Below are 16,630 nucleotides of genomic sequence, written 5' to 3'. Positions count from 1 at the left end.
GCTCAACATCCTGTTGAGGAGCAGGTCATTGGAGACCTAGCACAATCTCGCAATCGGGCTCCCCGGTGTGTGGGTTGACCTGTTTGCAGAAACGACGACAAAAAACAAAACTGGACGGGTGGTCGGGGATTTGACAGGCCGTTCTCCGTAATATGAGCTCAGTAACGTACCAGTACGCCACCTCGTTCACGCTAACCATGAGCGGTACACTTAGGTAGGTGCATGGATGTGCTTCATCATCCATGCGGTCTTTTAATATCGGAAAGTATGTTTGAGGACATTTTTAAAAATATTTTACGCTCCTTACGCCTCAGGGTTCGAGTAATGACCTACTTGATGGTTAGGGACTTCTCAGCTGTATACCAAGCTAACGGACAGTGGGGCAAAAGGAGTCCCAATTAGAAACATTTGTGATGAGATTAGCAGTTATGACTTTTGCTTTACAACCAAGAGAAACTTGCCGAAAACTTTGGTCGAAGCCAGAGAACTGGAACTATTGTTCATTTAATTCTAGGAGAAAATATTCTCAGGTGAAAAAAATATGAAGCCTAATGAATGTGAATATGTACTGGTTTATGCGAATACCGAGTAAAGCAGTTGATTTCTCGACATGTGAAGTTTCTTTTCGCATGAAGAGCATAGCGCCCTTTAATGCCTTGCTCTACTTTATTTATTGCTGTCTGGATTCCATTTACTTGCGTCTAAGACAAAGGTCCTCTTCTTTTTCTACCTTGTACTCTATTTCTATTGTTAAATTATCTCTACGCGGGAAGGGCGATAATCGGCCCAGTCATTAGCCTATGTATTGAGGGAAACCTCTCTTAAACCGCAGTCAGGTACATGTTTTATTCTACGTTCTTTTAGTCCTATTAGTTAGTTCTGTTCTTATCCCGTTTCATCATCTGAGTTCAATAGTAAATGATGCAGATGCCATACAGTATTGTTGGGCTGCATTTGATTATTGTCTTGCTTTTCAGGCTCCATGCATTCTTTGACAATATGTACTGGTTTAGGGTATTCGACTGGGGAATTTAGAGTGATCGTGGTTACAGTTACTAGTTCCGTTGGGTTGTCTGAGTCTGTTTTTTCCTACTTCCGCTGTCGGTTGGATCTGAAGTTTTTGTAGCAGTACTGAGTTGATGTGTTCACAGACAGTGTTGTTGCTTCTTCGTGGAGATAATCTGGTGGCGTTCCCTTGCTGATTTATTTACATAACCGCGAGATTGCTACAGCGAGAGCCTCTGTGTGGACAAGATAAGATTTGGAGGCACGACTGGCCACAGTCTTTGTTTAGAAAAGAAGCAACGATACACTTACAATAGATCAAAGAAAACGGAATGCAGTAAACTGTACTAGCTTGGGGATTAGAATCTTCCAAGGATTTGCTCGGCAGAAACTACGTGAAAATACCCTGCCTGTTACCTGCAAGTAAAAAATGGAGGAGAACGGAGCAGTTTAACTCACAAAACTCCGTGTCACTTAAAGGATAGTTGTGAAACAGTAAGAATTTCACCAGAGGATACTGTAATGAAGATCACATCGAATATATGTCTTAGCTCAACAAATATCCACACGACTACATTAAAAATATGTATAAATTAAATTATTCCGAAGATCAAATTTATATTTAAATTAATTGTGCAAAATCCGTCAGAATAATAAACGAAAATCCCGTATGAAGAGATGTGGAATGACTCCCTTACAGCAGAAAAGAGATGCAGCTATTTTAAAATGCGTCTGAACTCAGCCTCTTACAGCGGCAGTGCTCTTCTGTATGACATTTAGCCGTCTATCATTTAATTGTACATTTTCACGTTTTTGAGGATAATCAATACCACGGGTTCCTTTTGTAACTTCACAAAACACTGGTCATAATCTGACCGACAGGTGACTGCGCCGCTTTTAGTGCAGGGATATTGGATTTAATCCAGTTGCTTTCATTGCTGTTTCAGCTACAGTAACAGAATGATGTACAAAATCAACCGGACTTAAAAAAATAGGTCCAAGCAATATTAGTGGATTCGTTTTCGCCTTTCATTTCGGGCAGCATTCAATAACTGTGACATTCGCTCTATATAAGGCTTCCTCGTAGCTAAATCTTCATGCTAAATGTACCGAAAGCTTCCTTCTGACATATTTACGAATTTAGCTATTACATACACCATTAATAACCGATCGTTTAAAACCACATTTTGCACTCTCTCGATGTTTTCATCTGTGAGTAGAGTGTTGGAATGTCCTTTACATTATTCATCCTCATGAGAAGTGTTACCACATTTGAATTCAGTGCTTATTTCTTAAATTTAGTAAATGAAGCAGTCTCTTTCCAAACTTTCAGCAATTCTAGATAAATACGTGTTGCCGATAAGCAGTTGAAAACAATATTATGTCGGTTTTCCATTTAGTTGTAACAGTGCACGACACGACTACTCTTAAAATCACAACTTCTCTAAAAATTTGTGTAAATTAAACTGCGTAATATCCATCCGCCGGCCGCTGTGGTCGAGCGGTTCTAGGCGCTTCAGTCCGGAACCACGCGGCTGCTACGGTCGCAGGTTCGAATCTTGCCTCGGGCATGGGTATGTGTGATGTCCTTAGGTTAGTTAGGTATAAGTAGTTCTAAGTGTAGGGGTCTGATGACCTCAGATGTTAAGTCCCATAGTGCTTAGAGCCATTTGAACCATTTGAATATCCATCCTATTTTCTCCTTGCTGCATCATAATTATATCTTTTATGTGTCATACCGATCTTAACATTTACTGACTCTGTCAACGTATTTAATGGCCAATAGATGTGTTTTAAACTAACAATAACAACGGCACATGTAGAACATCACGCGCTACAATTTATGGGAGACCCGGCGCCACATCGTCATAAACTATAACTTTCTATTTTTAAGAGTTCGATGATTACTACACAAGAAGTTAGGCGTACTGCGAAACTAAGGCTACAGTGTGTTGTCAATCTGTTAATATCGCAATAACGCTGTAAGGGCGTGAACGCGGCGTGGACGCCAGTGATCGTTCAATGAAGCGCCATTGTCTTAGGTCATCTTCAACCCTCTAAGCCTGAAATCAGCTCGTCAACCACTCTCATATTACTTCATTAATTTATCGTTCCACACATCAATAGCCGAAAGCGCTGACGCGTGCTATACCGTTGGTCCTAGACCTAGAGACAAATGATTCGAATTCTGATGGAAGGCAATAGTATGGGTAAAGCTATACTATGCTGTCGTGCGACCACATACGCTTACGCTACACTGAGATGCACTCAGTCAAATGCTAGACACTGTAATTTTCTCTATCGTCATTGATGCGGCCCGCCACAAATTCCTCTCCTGTGCCAACCTCTTCATCTCAGAATAGCACTTGCAACCTACGTTCTCAATTATTTGTTGGATATTTTTCAATCGCTGTCTATCTCCACAGTTTTTACCCTCTACAGTACCTTCAAGTGCCATGGAAGTTATTCCTTGATGTCTTAATCCATGTCCCAACATCCTGTCCCTTCTTCTTGTCAGTGTATTCCACATGTTCCTCTCCTCGTCGATTCTTCAGAAAACCTCCTCATTCATTATCTTATCAGTCCATCTACTTTTTATCTTCCTTCCATAGCACCACGTCTCAAACGCTTCGATTTTCTTCCTTTCCGGTTGTTCCACAGTCCATGACGCACTGTCATACAATGCTATGCTCCAGACGTACCTTCTCAAAAAATTGTTTCACAGATTAAAGCCGATGTTTGATACTAGCAGACTTCTCTTTGTCTGTGCTAATCTGCTTTTTATGTCCTCCTTGCTTCGTACGTCATGCACGATCTTGTTTCCAAGGCAGCAGAATTCCTTAACTTCCCGGTTCCCAATTTTTATGTTGAGTTTATCGCTAAATTCATTTCTGATACTCCTCACTCCTCCCGTCTTTATTCAGTTTGCTCTCAATGCAAGTGTGTGTTCATTAGACAGTTCATGCCATTCGACAAGTCCTCTATTTCTTTCTCCTTTCACTGAGGATAGCAATGTAAAACATGATACTATAACTGAAAGCTTTTCTCTCTGAATTTTAATCCCACTGTTAAACCTTTATTTTATTTCTGTCACTAGATGAATACCCGACGTTACCCGGGTATGTATTTGTTCCAGTCTTCTAATAGTCCATCTCCTCATTCCCACTCTCTCTGTCCATCTCTCCCTCCACCTCCTCTCTGTCCATCTCCTCTTGCCTCTCTCTCTCTGTCCACTTCCTACTCCCCACCCCATCTCTCTGTTCTTCTCCTACCCATCTTCCTGCTCATCTCCTCCTCTTTCCATCCTCTGTCCATCTCCTCCTCTCCTCTGTCCATCTCCTCCTCTTCCCATTCATTGCCCATTTCCGCTATCCTCTCCATCTGCTCATCTCCTGCTCCCCCTTTACTCCCTATGCTTCCTCCACCTGACTGTGTCCATCTTCTCCTCTTTGCCTTTTCTGTCCATCTTTTCTGTCCACATTTTCTTCACCTTTTCTTTCTCTCAGTCAATTACCCCTCCCACTTTCCGCGTCCTTCTCTTGCTCCCCCCCCCCTCTATCTGTCCCCATATCCTTCTTCCTCTCACTGTCTGTCCATCTCCTCCTTCCTTTTTTCTCTCGACTTTATCCCGTTCACTCCACATGGAGGCTGGTGGTTTTAACTCCCTCAGTATTTCTTTCCACATTTTAACTAATATGTGTACCAAAATTGGTTGAAATTGGTACAGTGACTTAGGAAGAGATGTGGAACATACATGCGTACACACATGTATACACTAAGTGATCAAAAGTATCCGGACACCTGGCTGAAAATGACTTACAAGTTCGTGGCGCCCTCTATCGGTAATGCTGGAATTCAGTATGGTCTTGGCCCACCCTTAGCCTTGATGTCAGCTTCCAATCTCGCAGGCATACGTTCTATCAGATGCTGGAAGGTTTCTTCGGGAATGGCAGCCCATGCTTCACGGAGTACTGCTCCGAGGAGAGGTCTGTCAGGCCTGGCACGAGGTCGGCGTTCCAAAACATCCCAAAGGTGTTCTGTAGGATTCAGGTCAGGAGTCTGTGCAGGCCAGTCCATTACAGGAATGATGTTATTGTCGTGTAACCACTCCGCCACAGGCCGTGCGTTATGGACAGGTGCTCGATCGTGTTGAAAGATGCAATTGCCATCTGCGAATTGCTTTTCAACAGTGGGAACCGAGAAGGTGCTTGAAACATCAATGAAGGCCTGTGCTGTGATAGTGCCACGCAAAACAACAAGGAGTGGAAGCCCCCTCCATGAAAATCACGACCACACGATAACACCACCGCCTTCGAATTTTGCTATTGGCACTACACACGCTGGCAGATGACGTTCACCGGGAATTCGCCAAACCCACACACTGACATCGGATCGCCACATTGCGTACCGTGATTCGTCAATCCAAACAACGTTTTTCCACTGTTCAGTTGTCCAATATTTACGCTCCTTACACCAAGTGAGAGGTCGTTTGGCATTTACCGGCGTGATGCGTGGCTTATGAACAGCCGCTCGACCATGAAATCTAAGTTTTCTCACCTCCCGCCTAACCGTCATAGTACTTGCAGTGGATCCTGATGCATGCAGTTTGTAATTCCTGTGTGATGGTCTGGACAGATGTCTGCCTGTGACACATTACGACGCTCTTCAACTGTCAGTGGTCTCTGTCAGTCAACAGACGAGGTCGGCCTGTACGCTTTTGCGCTGTACGTGACCTTTCACGTTTCCACTTCACTATCCTATCGGAAACATTGGACCTAGGGATGTTTAGGATTGTGGAAATCTCGCGTACAGACGTATGACGCAAGTGACATCCAATCACCTGACCACGTTCGAAGTCCGTGGGTTCTGCAGAGGGCCCATTCTGCTCTCTCACGATGTCTAATGACTGCTGAGGTCGCTGATGTGGAGTACCTGGCAGTAGGTGGCAGCACTATGTACCTAACATGAAAACCGTATGTTTTGGGGGGTGTCCGGATACCTTTGATATCATAGTGTACGTACCTCCATTTTTATAGTGTGTTTGTATTCTTTCTTCGCTATACATGGTAATTATAAAGAACGCGAAACATTTCAACAAAAAATGTTACAGATAAATGGCCAAGAATAACGTAAAAAATGATACATCATATGAAACACAAACAATCAAATTTTTTTACAATTTTGTATGTGTATACCCTTTGTCACACGACACATATCTGATCGATAGCCCAACTCTGTCCATGCCCGATCCAGCATGTCAGGAGCGACCCTAAGAACAGCTTCCACGACGCGATGTCATATGTCTTCCAGGTTCTGTGGTAGAGGTGGAACACAAACGCTATGCTTGATTTAAATCCACAAGACAAAACCACAAGGCGTCAAGTCCGGCGACTGTGCTGGCCGCTCGAGTGGCGCCAGGTCAGCAGCCGTAACACGGCCCATTCAGAGACGTGGCGATGTCTTTTCAAGTAATGTTGTACACAGTTGTGGAAATGTGGAGGAGTGCCATCTTGTTGACAGATGGAAATCCCTGTCTTCAGTATGAAGTTGTACAATTGGCCGCAATTGCAGCTTGTCAAGATGGTTGATACCATTCACAGTTCTGTTAATGAAGAAGAAGGGTCCATTGACTACCTTATGAGATACGACATAGAACACGTTTACTTTATCACAGTCCTGGACTTGTTCGATCGTTACATGTAGGTTCTCTACCCCATATGCCTATGTTGTGTCAAATAATATTTCCCGAAATACGAAAAGTAGGTTTGTTATTGAAGAGTGAATTGTAGTGAAGTCGTCTTTTTCAGTATGGTTCTGCTTATGAATGCAGATCTGCAGATGGCACAGTTTCGCGTCCTGGTTTGTGGCTTGCAAGAAATACAATTTGGACGGCTTCATTCTTAATCGCTTACGAACGATTTTCCACGATGTTGGCTGAGTAATGTTCAATTCTGCACAAGGTCTCGAGAGGTAGACTTTGTATGAGTTCGCAACATCACGTCCCTTACACGGTTCACTGTCTGTTCTGACGCTCCCGGTATGCCCGAACGTCGTCCTCAGATTTCTTGCTCCACCTCGCTACGCTCTTGTAGTTCGCCTCCTCAGTTGAGTTTTAAGTACGTCTGATTGCCATGCAGCGGGCCCTGATTCGATTTCCGAGTGGATCGGAGATTTTCTCCACTCGGAGCCGGCCTTTGTAGCCGAGCGGTTCTAGGCGTTTCAGTCTGGAGCCGCGCGACCGCTACTGTCGCAGATTCGAATCCAGCGTCGGGCATGGGTGTGTGTGATGTCCTCAGGTTAGTTAGGTTTAAGTAGTTCTACGTTCTAGGGGACTGATGACCTCAGATGTTAAGTCCCATAGTGCTCAGAGCCATTTGAATCATTTGAATCTCCACTCGGGGACTGGGTGTTGTGTTGTCCTCATCATCATCGACACGCAAGTCGCCCAGTGCAGTGTCACCTGAAAAGACTTGCAACTCGCTGGCCGAACTACCCGAGGTGGGGTCTCCAGGGTCTCAGTACAATACGATCATTTCATTTCATGCTGTTGTAAACTGTTGACCTTGTGTCTGGAAATATCGTTGCACACTCACTGCCTATTGACAACAATCAAATTCTAGCACACCAAACGCTTTTCCTGCATGGTTTGCCGCCATAGACAAAGAAGCCCTAATGTCATTGCCAGTGGGGAAGCTGAAACTTTTAGTTCAAGACAGGACCATGTAAAGGAACAATGACTAAACCTCGAAGGAATAGTTGACCATGCAATGGATAGATAAGCATCCAGCAGAACAGTTCATGACGGGAGAGATCCTCCGTGGTATACAATCACTGCAAAGAAACTTTTAAAGAAAAGAGACTACAGCAAATTAGCTGTAAAACAAAGCATAGAGCTGTAGATAGAGAGATGCTGAACGAAAGGCGTTTGGCTGTTGAGAGAGAAACGCATGAAACCTTGAATAACTACCGTTGCAAAATATTGTCATTTGTAGAGGCTATCTGTGGCATCAAAGCTAGTGTCCACTTACTCGTGGACAAAACAGCACTGAAATTGAGAGTAACAAAGAAAAACCAGGAATGGTTAACTCTGTTTTCGAATGTTCCTTTACAAAGGAAAACCCAGGAGTACGTTCCCAATTCAAAGAAACTTTCATCACTGATAAGGTATGAGTGTTAGTGACGTTGACAAAAAAGTTGAAATCGTTAAAATTGAACGAAGCCATAAGACCTGACGGAATCCCTGTAACATTCTATACCCAATCTGCGGTTGAGTTAGCTCCTCTATTAATTACTATCTATCGTAGATCCCCCGAACAAAAAACCGTACCGAGTTGCTGGAAGAAAGCACAGGTTACACCTGTCTATAAGACGGCCACCAGAAGTGATCCACAAAACTACCGTCCAGTACCCTTGACACCCATTCGTTACAGAATCTTAGAACATATTCTGAGCGTATACATAATAAAGTATCTCGAACAGAACGACCTTCTCCACGCCAACCAACATGGATTGCGGAAACATAGTTCACGTGAAACCCAGCTCGCACTTTTCTCGCATGATATCCTGAAAGCCATGGATCAAGGCAGTCGGATAGATGCAGAATTTCTCTGTTTCCGAAAAGAATTTGACTGAGTACCACACTTATGCTTATTATCAAAAGTACGATCGTATGGGGTATCTGGCGAAACTTGTGACTACAGTAAGGATTTATTTCTAGGGAGGATAAAACATGTTAATTTGGATGCAGAGTCATCGACAGATGTAGAAGTAACTCGGCTGTACGCAGGAGTTATACTGGGTCCCTTGCTGTTCTTGTAGTATGTTATTGATCTTGCAGACAATACTAATAGTAACATCAGAATTTTAGTTGGTGATGCAGTTAACTACAATTAACGAAGCTTCACAGACATCCAATCAGACCCTGATAAGATTTCAAAGTGGTGCAAAGATTGGTAACTTGCTTTAAAAGTTCAATAATATAAAATTGAGGACTTCACAAAACGATAAACATAGCGTCGTATGAATATAACGTCAGTGAGTCACAACTTCAATCGGCAAACTTATCCAAATACCTGGGTGTAACATTAATAGGGACATGAAATAGAATGATCACATAGGCTCAGTTGCGGGCAAAGCAGGCAACAGGCTTTGTCCAGTTCATTGGTATAATACTGGGGAAGTGCAGTTAATCTACAACGGAAATTGTTTACAAATAACTCGTGCGATCTATTCTAGAATATTGTTCAATTGTGTGGGACCAATATCAGATAGGACTCACAGGGGATATTGAACGTATACAGAGAAGGGCAGCACGAATGGTCACAGTTCTGTTTGACCTGCGGGAGAGTGAGACAGAGATGTTGAAAGAACTGAATTGGCAGACTCTTGAAGATAGACGAAAACTATCCCGAGGAATCCTACTTATAGAGTTTCGACAACCGGCTTTAAATGATAATTTTAGAAATATACTACAACCCCCTATATATCGCTCTCATAAGGAACGTGAGGACAAGGTTACACTGATTACAGCATGCACAGAAGCATTCAAACCATCATTCTTCCCGCGCTCTGTATGTGAGTGGTACGGGAAGTAGCCCTAATAACTGGTACAGTGGGGCGTAATCTCTACAATCCACTTCACAGTGGTTCGCAGAGTATAAATGTAGATGTAGATTTTCAGCAACTACAGATGCTAGTGGCTAGTACCAATTAAAAATAAATGAAAAAGATTCTGCGAGCTTGTCTTTTACGTACTGCATCATTTGCTATGTTATGTTTGACCATTTAGCTATACTGATGTTTGTAAATGTTACATGGACTTTATAATCCATACATATTATAAAAATGGATGTATATGTGTGTGTCTTTGTTCCACAGCTCCTCCTAAACCACTCGACAGATTTGAACCAAATACACTATCGCTGTGGGGCGTAACTACCACCTACTTGTCATAGTTTCAGGAGATGTGATGTCGTAAACAATGGGATGCGTAAGAACTACAGATTCATGCATGAAATTTAAATGTATTACTTCTGTACTACTAACTGCATTCGAAATAAATTTCTCTGACAGTATTCAAATATGTGGCTAAATGCAGCTACAGAATTATAATTCGATGATAGGCGATGAAAACCTCATAACACTATTTTGTTAAATTTTGTAGGTGATGCAAAAACGGTCTCTTAAAGAATAACATAAAGTAATACAGAAAGTTTGCTACATGTGTAACTGTATAGTTGAAACCTAGTTCGACAGATTAGAGAAATCCATGCACTTTCAAATCTCCCTTTGACTATGGAGTTAATAGTTACTGGAATTACATGTTTTCACAGACTGGTGGAGTTAGGGGGTTTTTATTGCCTACCAAGTCACAAACACCGAGATGCGTGAAAAATGCTGTGTCATGTGCGAAGTTTTATACATCTATTCTTCACTGGTATGACTGTCTCCCAGTCAACGCAAGAAAATCCGTGACACCTGGGAGCGGTTTTACAGCTGTCAACTGCGAAGGGCAAACGGCTGTAGGGCAAAACTGTAGCCGCCTATAGAGCTATGAAGCGCTGTTGTTATAGAGGCGTTTACAAAATCGCGTTGTAGACACGCGAGACAGCTGCGCGTAACGTACGCAGACACTACGAGGGTAATCCCAAAAGTAAGTTCTCCTATTTTTTTATAAGTACATAGACCAGTTTATTTCTACAATGGTTTACATCAGTTTACAGCTTGAACATTTACCTATTTTTCGACATAATCACTATTTCTGACGATGCATTTTTGTAGACGCTGTGGCAGTTTTTGTATGCCCATGTCATACCAGCTCGCCGCCATGCTGTTCAGAAAGTTATCAACCTCTTCTTTCACCTCGTCGTCGTAGCTGAATCGCTTTCCGGCCAAATGTTCTTTTAACCTAGGGAATAGGTGATAGTCACTGGGCGCCAAGTCAGGACTATAGGGTGGGTGGGTGACTATGTTCCACTGAAACTGTTGCAGGAGAGCAACGGTTTGCCGAGCGATGTGTGGGCGAGCGTTATCATGGAGAATGTGTACGCCCTTGCTCAACATTCCTGTTCTCTGGTTCTGAATTGCCCGTTGAGTTTTTTCAGAGTCGCACAGTACCTGTCAGCGTTAATTGTGGTCCCAGTGGGCATAAAGTCGACCAACAATACTCCTTTCCGATCCCAAAAAACGGTTGTCATGACTTTACCGGCACACTGTGTTTGTTTGAATTTCCGTGGCTTTGGCGAAGAAGGATTCCGCCACTGGCGTGATCGTTGCTTGGTCTCAGGCGTAAACTGGTATGCCCAGGTTTCGTCACACGTGACAATTGAGTCCAGAAAGTTGTTCTGTTCGGCTGCAAGGCGGTGAAGAAATACGCGGGAAGCATCAACTCGTTGCCGCATGTGGTCCTCAGTCAGCATGCGTGGCACTTATCTTGCGCACACCTTCCGGTAGTTAATTGTGGTCCCAGCGATTCAGCTCCGACGACGAGGTGAAAGAAGAGGTTCATAACTTCCTGAACAGCATGGCGGCGAGCAGATATGACACGGGCATACAAAAACTGCCACAGCGTCTACAAAAATGCATCGACAGAAATAGTGATTACGTCGAAAAATAGGTAAATGTTCAAGCTGTAAACTGATGAAAACCATTGTAGAAATAAACAGGTGTATGTACTTATAAAAAAATAGGAGACCTTACTTTTGGGATTACCTTCGTACGTTTCTTAGTTTGGGTACTGTACTTACAGATTTTTACTTTATGCACGTTTCTTTGTTTGACTGCCTCGTAATTTCAAGGGTGTTTTCACGGATACATGTCAATGATATTTTTTGATAGTATGCTATAAACAAAGTTCGGTTTTTTGTTTTCGTTTCTCATAGAAAATTAGCAAAACGAATGCCTGGGCAATGCAGGGATTGTCACCTAGCTATATTGTAATTACGTAGCTGTAGATGTATTCTTCGTAGATTACTAATTACGCCTCACCAATTAGTCGAGTTTCACGGGAAACCAGGGAAAAACCGCGGAAGAGGGCTTGAACCTCACGACACAGTTACTGAGGTACATCGAAGAAGTTTTTTCTTTACTAAACTCCAAACAGTTATACATAATGATTTCTGTAGAAAATCGGTTGGTTTTGTTTACAGAAAGTTCTTTGGCATAAGGAACAGATTTCTGAAAATGTTTTGCTTTTCATATGTAGCAATTACAGAATATCCAGAAATTTCGATAAGTTCTCTATTATTTCGTTGGCTTGTTTTTTTGAGTGGAGAATCTGAGTTATATAGAGTTGTTTCTTATCAATTTCTACAGGCATTGCCTGTTGCTCGGTTCATGCTTCGACGAAAGATTCTTTTAAAGGTATTTCGTTTTACCTTTCTTGACTGACAGTGCGGATGCCGTCTGTTGTAAAAGGTTGGAGCAGCTGTCAGACGTGTTAGCGAAGCGTGTAATGGGTTGTTGCATCTCACGGCCATCAGCAATATGGAAGATACAGCTTGTACACTCGCCGTTAGGCATCAGATGGTAACAACTGAAAAAAAATTTCCTGGGGAAGAAAAACAAGAGAATGATTAACTGTCAAATGGGGAGGCAGCGGAATGCTCTTCTCATAACAGTTTTGTAGTTAACCTAGCTTAGCTATTGAAATCGTGTGGAATTAGGGAGTGCCAGTCTGTTACAGAATTTTCCTATTATTACTACACACAGTCGTCCTTGCTTCCTTTGACAATTAGCCACTGTTTCTAAGTACACTAATAATAATGTACTGTATGTAACACATACAAGTACTTGCTAAGTGTCTTTGTAGTTCATTACTTGCGGTCTGATGAAATCTTTTATACAGTTTTAAGCTGGGCGCAGCGTACCGCCTTCAATTAACGACGCCGCATGGAAGCCTGATTGTCGCTCCAGCGACGGTTCCGTTGCTATCATCAGTTAGTTTATACCCGAGCCCGAGTCAAGAATGGACAATGTTTCTTCTATGAAACAAACGAATTCATACACTACTGGCCATTAAAATTGCTGCACCACGAAGATGACGTGCTACAGACGCGAAATTTAACCGACAGGAAGAAGATGCTGTGATATGCAAATGATTAGCTTTTCAGAGCATTCACACAAGGTTGGCGCCGGTGGCGACACCTACAAAGTGCTGACATGAGGAAAGTTTCCAACCGATTTCTCGTACACAAACAGCAGTTGACCGGCGTTGCCTGGTGAAACGTTGTGATGCCTCGTGTAAGGAGAAGAAATGCGTACCATCACGTTTCCGACTTTGATAAAGGTCGGATTCGAGCCTATCGCAATTGCGGTTTATCGTATCGCGACATTGCTGCTCGCGTTGGTCGAGATCCAATGACTGTTAGCAGAATATGGAATCGGTGGGTTCAGGAGCGTAATACGGAACGACCTCGTATCACTAGCAGTCGAGATGACAGGCATCTTATCTGCATGGCTGTAACGGATCGTGCAGCCACGTCTCAATCTCTGAGTCAAGAGATGGGGACGTTTGCAAGACAACAACCATCTGCACGAACAGTTCGACGACGTTTGCAGCAGCGTGGAGTATCAGCTCGGAGACCATGGCTGCGGTTACCCTTGACGCTGCATCACAGACAGGAGCGCCTGCGATGGTGCACACAACGATGAACCTGGGTGCACGAATGGCAAAACGTCAGTTTTTCGGATGAATGCAGGTTCTGTTTACAGCATCATGATGGTCGCATCCGTGTTTGGCGACGTCACGGTGAACGCAGATGGAATCGTGTATTCGTCATCGCCATACTGGCGTCTCACCCGGCGTGATGGAATGGGGTGCTATTGGTTACACGTCTCGGTCACTTCTTGTTCGCATTGACGGCACGTTGAACAGTGGACGCTACATTTCAGACGTGTTACGACCCGCGGCTCTACCCTTCATTCGATCCCTGCGAAACCCTACATTTCAGCAGAATAATGCTCGACCGCATGTTGCAGATCTTGTACGGGCCTTTCTGGATACAGAAAATGTTCGACTGCTGCCCTGGCCAGCACATTCTCCAGATCTGTCACCAATTGAAAACGTCTTGCCAATGGTGGCCGAGCAACTGGCTCGTCACAACAGGCCAGTCACTACTCTTGATGAACTGTGGTATCGTGTTGAAGCTGCATGGGCAGCTGTACCTGTACACGCCATCCACGCTCTGATTCAATGACCAGGCGTATTAAGGCCGTTATTATGGCGAGAGGTGGTTGTTCTGGGTACTGATTTCTAAGGATCTATGCACCCAAATTGGATGAAAATGTAATCACAAGTCAGTTCTAGTATAATATATTTGTCCAATGAATCATCTGCATTTCTTCTTGGTGTAGCAATTTTAATGGCCAGTTGTGTATTTGTGACTGATCGTACTTCCACACATACACAGCAGAAATTCACATCTTTCAAGGCGAAGTGAGAAGTTTCGTGTCTGAAACCCTAGGCTTTGTTCTTAGTCTTCCATTCTTACTTTCACTGTGCTTTGAACCTCGATTACACAGTAGCTCGTTGAGCGTTTGCCGTTGTTCGCAGGTGTGCGCAGTTTTGCTGGCGGTGTGCTGCCTTTCTGCCGCGGAAGAGAAAGCGCGTGCCAAGACGGAGAAGCGAGGCCTGCTGGGGCTCGGCTATGGTGGCTTCGGCGGCGGCTACGGGGGCGGGTACGGCTACGGAGGCGGCTACGGGGGCGGGTACGGCTACGGTGGCGGGTACGGCTTTGGGGGCGGCTATGGGGAGGTCAAGGCCGTCACCATCACCAAGGAGGTGCCGGTGCCGGTACCGCAGCCGTACCCGGTGCCGGTGGAGAGGAGCGTGCCGTACCCGGTCAGCGTGCCCGTGAAGGTGCCCGTGGACAGGCCGTACCCCGTGCACGTGCCGCAGCCGTACCCCGTGCCCGTGGAGAAGCCGGTGCCGTTCCCCGTGAGCGTGCCCGAGGCCGTGCCCGTGGCCGTACCTCACCCCGTGCTCGTCAAGCAGCCCGTGCCCGTCGTCGTCAAGGACGTCGGCTTCGGCGGAGGCTACGGGGGATTCGGAGGCGGGTACTCCAGCTTCGGTGGCTTCGGGGGTTACCACCACTAAACGTCATCCGTGCCGTCGCAGCCACTCATCTGACAGCCATCTTCACAGCAGGACTGCCCAACCACCTATTTCCATTCGTATGTTTCCATTTTGTTAGATCGAGATCTCTATGTACCAAAAATTTGCAGATTACTGTTGATTTCAATAAAATATTGCAATAAAATTACGTGCTAAGATTAAGATGTTTCATTTATTTTCATACTCATTCTGGTCACATTACCTCGGCTGACCAGATTTCAGAGAGTAAAAAACCGAGACACTTGTGTTTGTACTCTATACCTGACTTCGTCATTACACTTACGCTGTCCGCCACCGGTAGCTGAGTGGTCGCCGGCACGGTAGCTCAGCTTGTTCGGTCAGAGGGCTGCGTGCTCTCTGTGATAAAAAAACTGAGTCAAAGAATCAACGATCAACTTGAACAGATGTCTTGTGACGTCCCCTCAGACTAAACTCAACGAACTATATCGAACAAAATAAGAAAAAAAAGTGGTCAAAGTGACGGACTGTCAATCCTAAGGGCCCCGGGTTCGATTCCCGGCTGGGTCGGAGATTTACTCCGCTCAGGGACTGGGTGTTGTGTTGTCCCAATCATCATCAATTCATCCCCATCGACGCGCAACTCGCCGAAGTGGCGTCAAATCGAAAGACTTGCACCAGGCGAGCGGTCTACCCGACGGGAGGCCCTAGTCACACGCCATCATTATTTATTACTACACTTACGCTTAGCTTTCACGTTAGTTACCGTGATATTTTGAAATCGACAATAGCCCTAAAACGATGCCCCAGCAGAAAACCGATAACAAGAGCGCATCTCCATTTTGTAAATTAGAAAGGAAAATGTAGGTACATTACACGCAAATAAAATTCTTTTCTTGAGAAATAAAAAATACCGAGTTTTGCTTTTCTATTGCAACAACCCGGATATATAAACGCGTAGGCTTCCGCGGCCAGAGTCAGTCGACATAAAAGTTTTCTGGGTATGGTACCGCGTCATAATGTAAAAGAACTACTGCTGCTGGAGAAAAACCAACGTTACTGCCACAGGTTGACCCAGACCCAGAAGGCCGTTGCAACCGTGACCGTAACGTTGGTTTTTCTCCAGCAGCAGTAGTTTTTTTTTACATTATGACGCGCTACCATACCCAGAAAACTTTTATCTAGCCTGGATATATTTTTCTGGAATGTTTAGTCATTTACTAGGTACTTAGACACAATTTTTGAACCCTAAAAACTATGTAATATTAATAATCAGTAATCGGATGCAAATAGTGCATTTAGTACTAAAATGTAAGATTTCAAACTGTTAGGGCAACTGTGCATCCATGTTACGTGATACCACGTACTTATACGTTTGCGACTATTACAGCGCCATCTATCACAAACCGAAAAAAGTTGTCCAACTAAAACATTCATGTTTATTTATGTACTACACCAATATGTAATAAAAACTGGGAGTTTCTATTTTAAAAAAACGCAGTTGATATCCGTTTGACCTATGGCAGCGCCATCTAGCGGGCCAGCCATAGCGCC

At 44.1% G+C, this 16,630-nt stretch overlaps 1 protein-coding gene across 1 annotated transcript in view; it reads left to right on the top strand.

Moving 5' to 3' along the window:
• LOC124777512 (cuticle protein 79-like) overlaps positions 1-15,265 on the top strand; it is a 30,051-nt gene extending 14,786 nt beyond the window's left edge. The window contains exon 2 of the mRNA XM_047252959.1: positions 14,558-15,265. Within this exon, the coding sequence (XP_047108915.1) occupies positions 14,558-15,100 (543 nt within the window). The 3' untranslated portion in view covers positions 15,101-15,265. The remainder of the gene's footprint in view (positions 1-14,557) is intronic.
• Positions 15,266-16,630: the final 1,365 nt, after the last annotated feature.

This window comes from Schistocerca piceifrons, chromosome 2, assembly GCF_021461385.2.
Source record: "Schistocerca piceifrons isolate TAMUIC-IGC-003096 chromosome 2, iqSchPice1.1, whole genome shotgun sequence".
In the NCBI taxonomy this organism is placed as follows: Eukaryota; Metazoa; Arthropoda; class Insecta; order Orthoptera; family Acrididae; genus Schistocerca; species Schistocerca piceifrons.
This window is presented reverse-complemented; position numbering and strand designations above follow the sequence as displayed.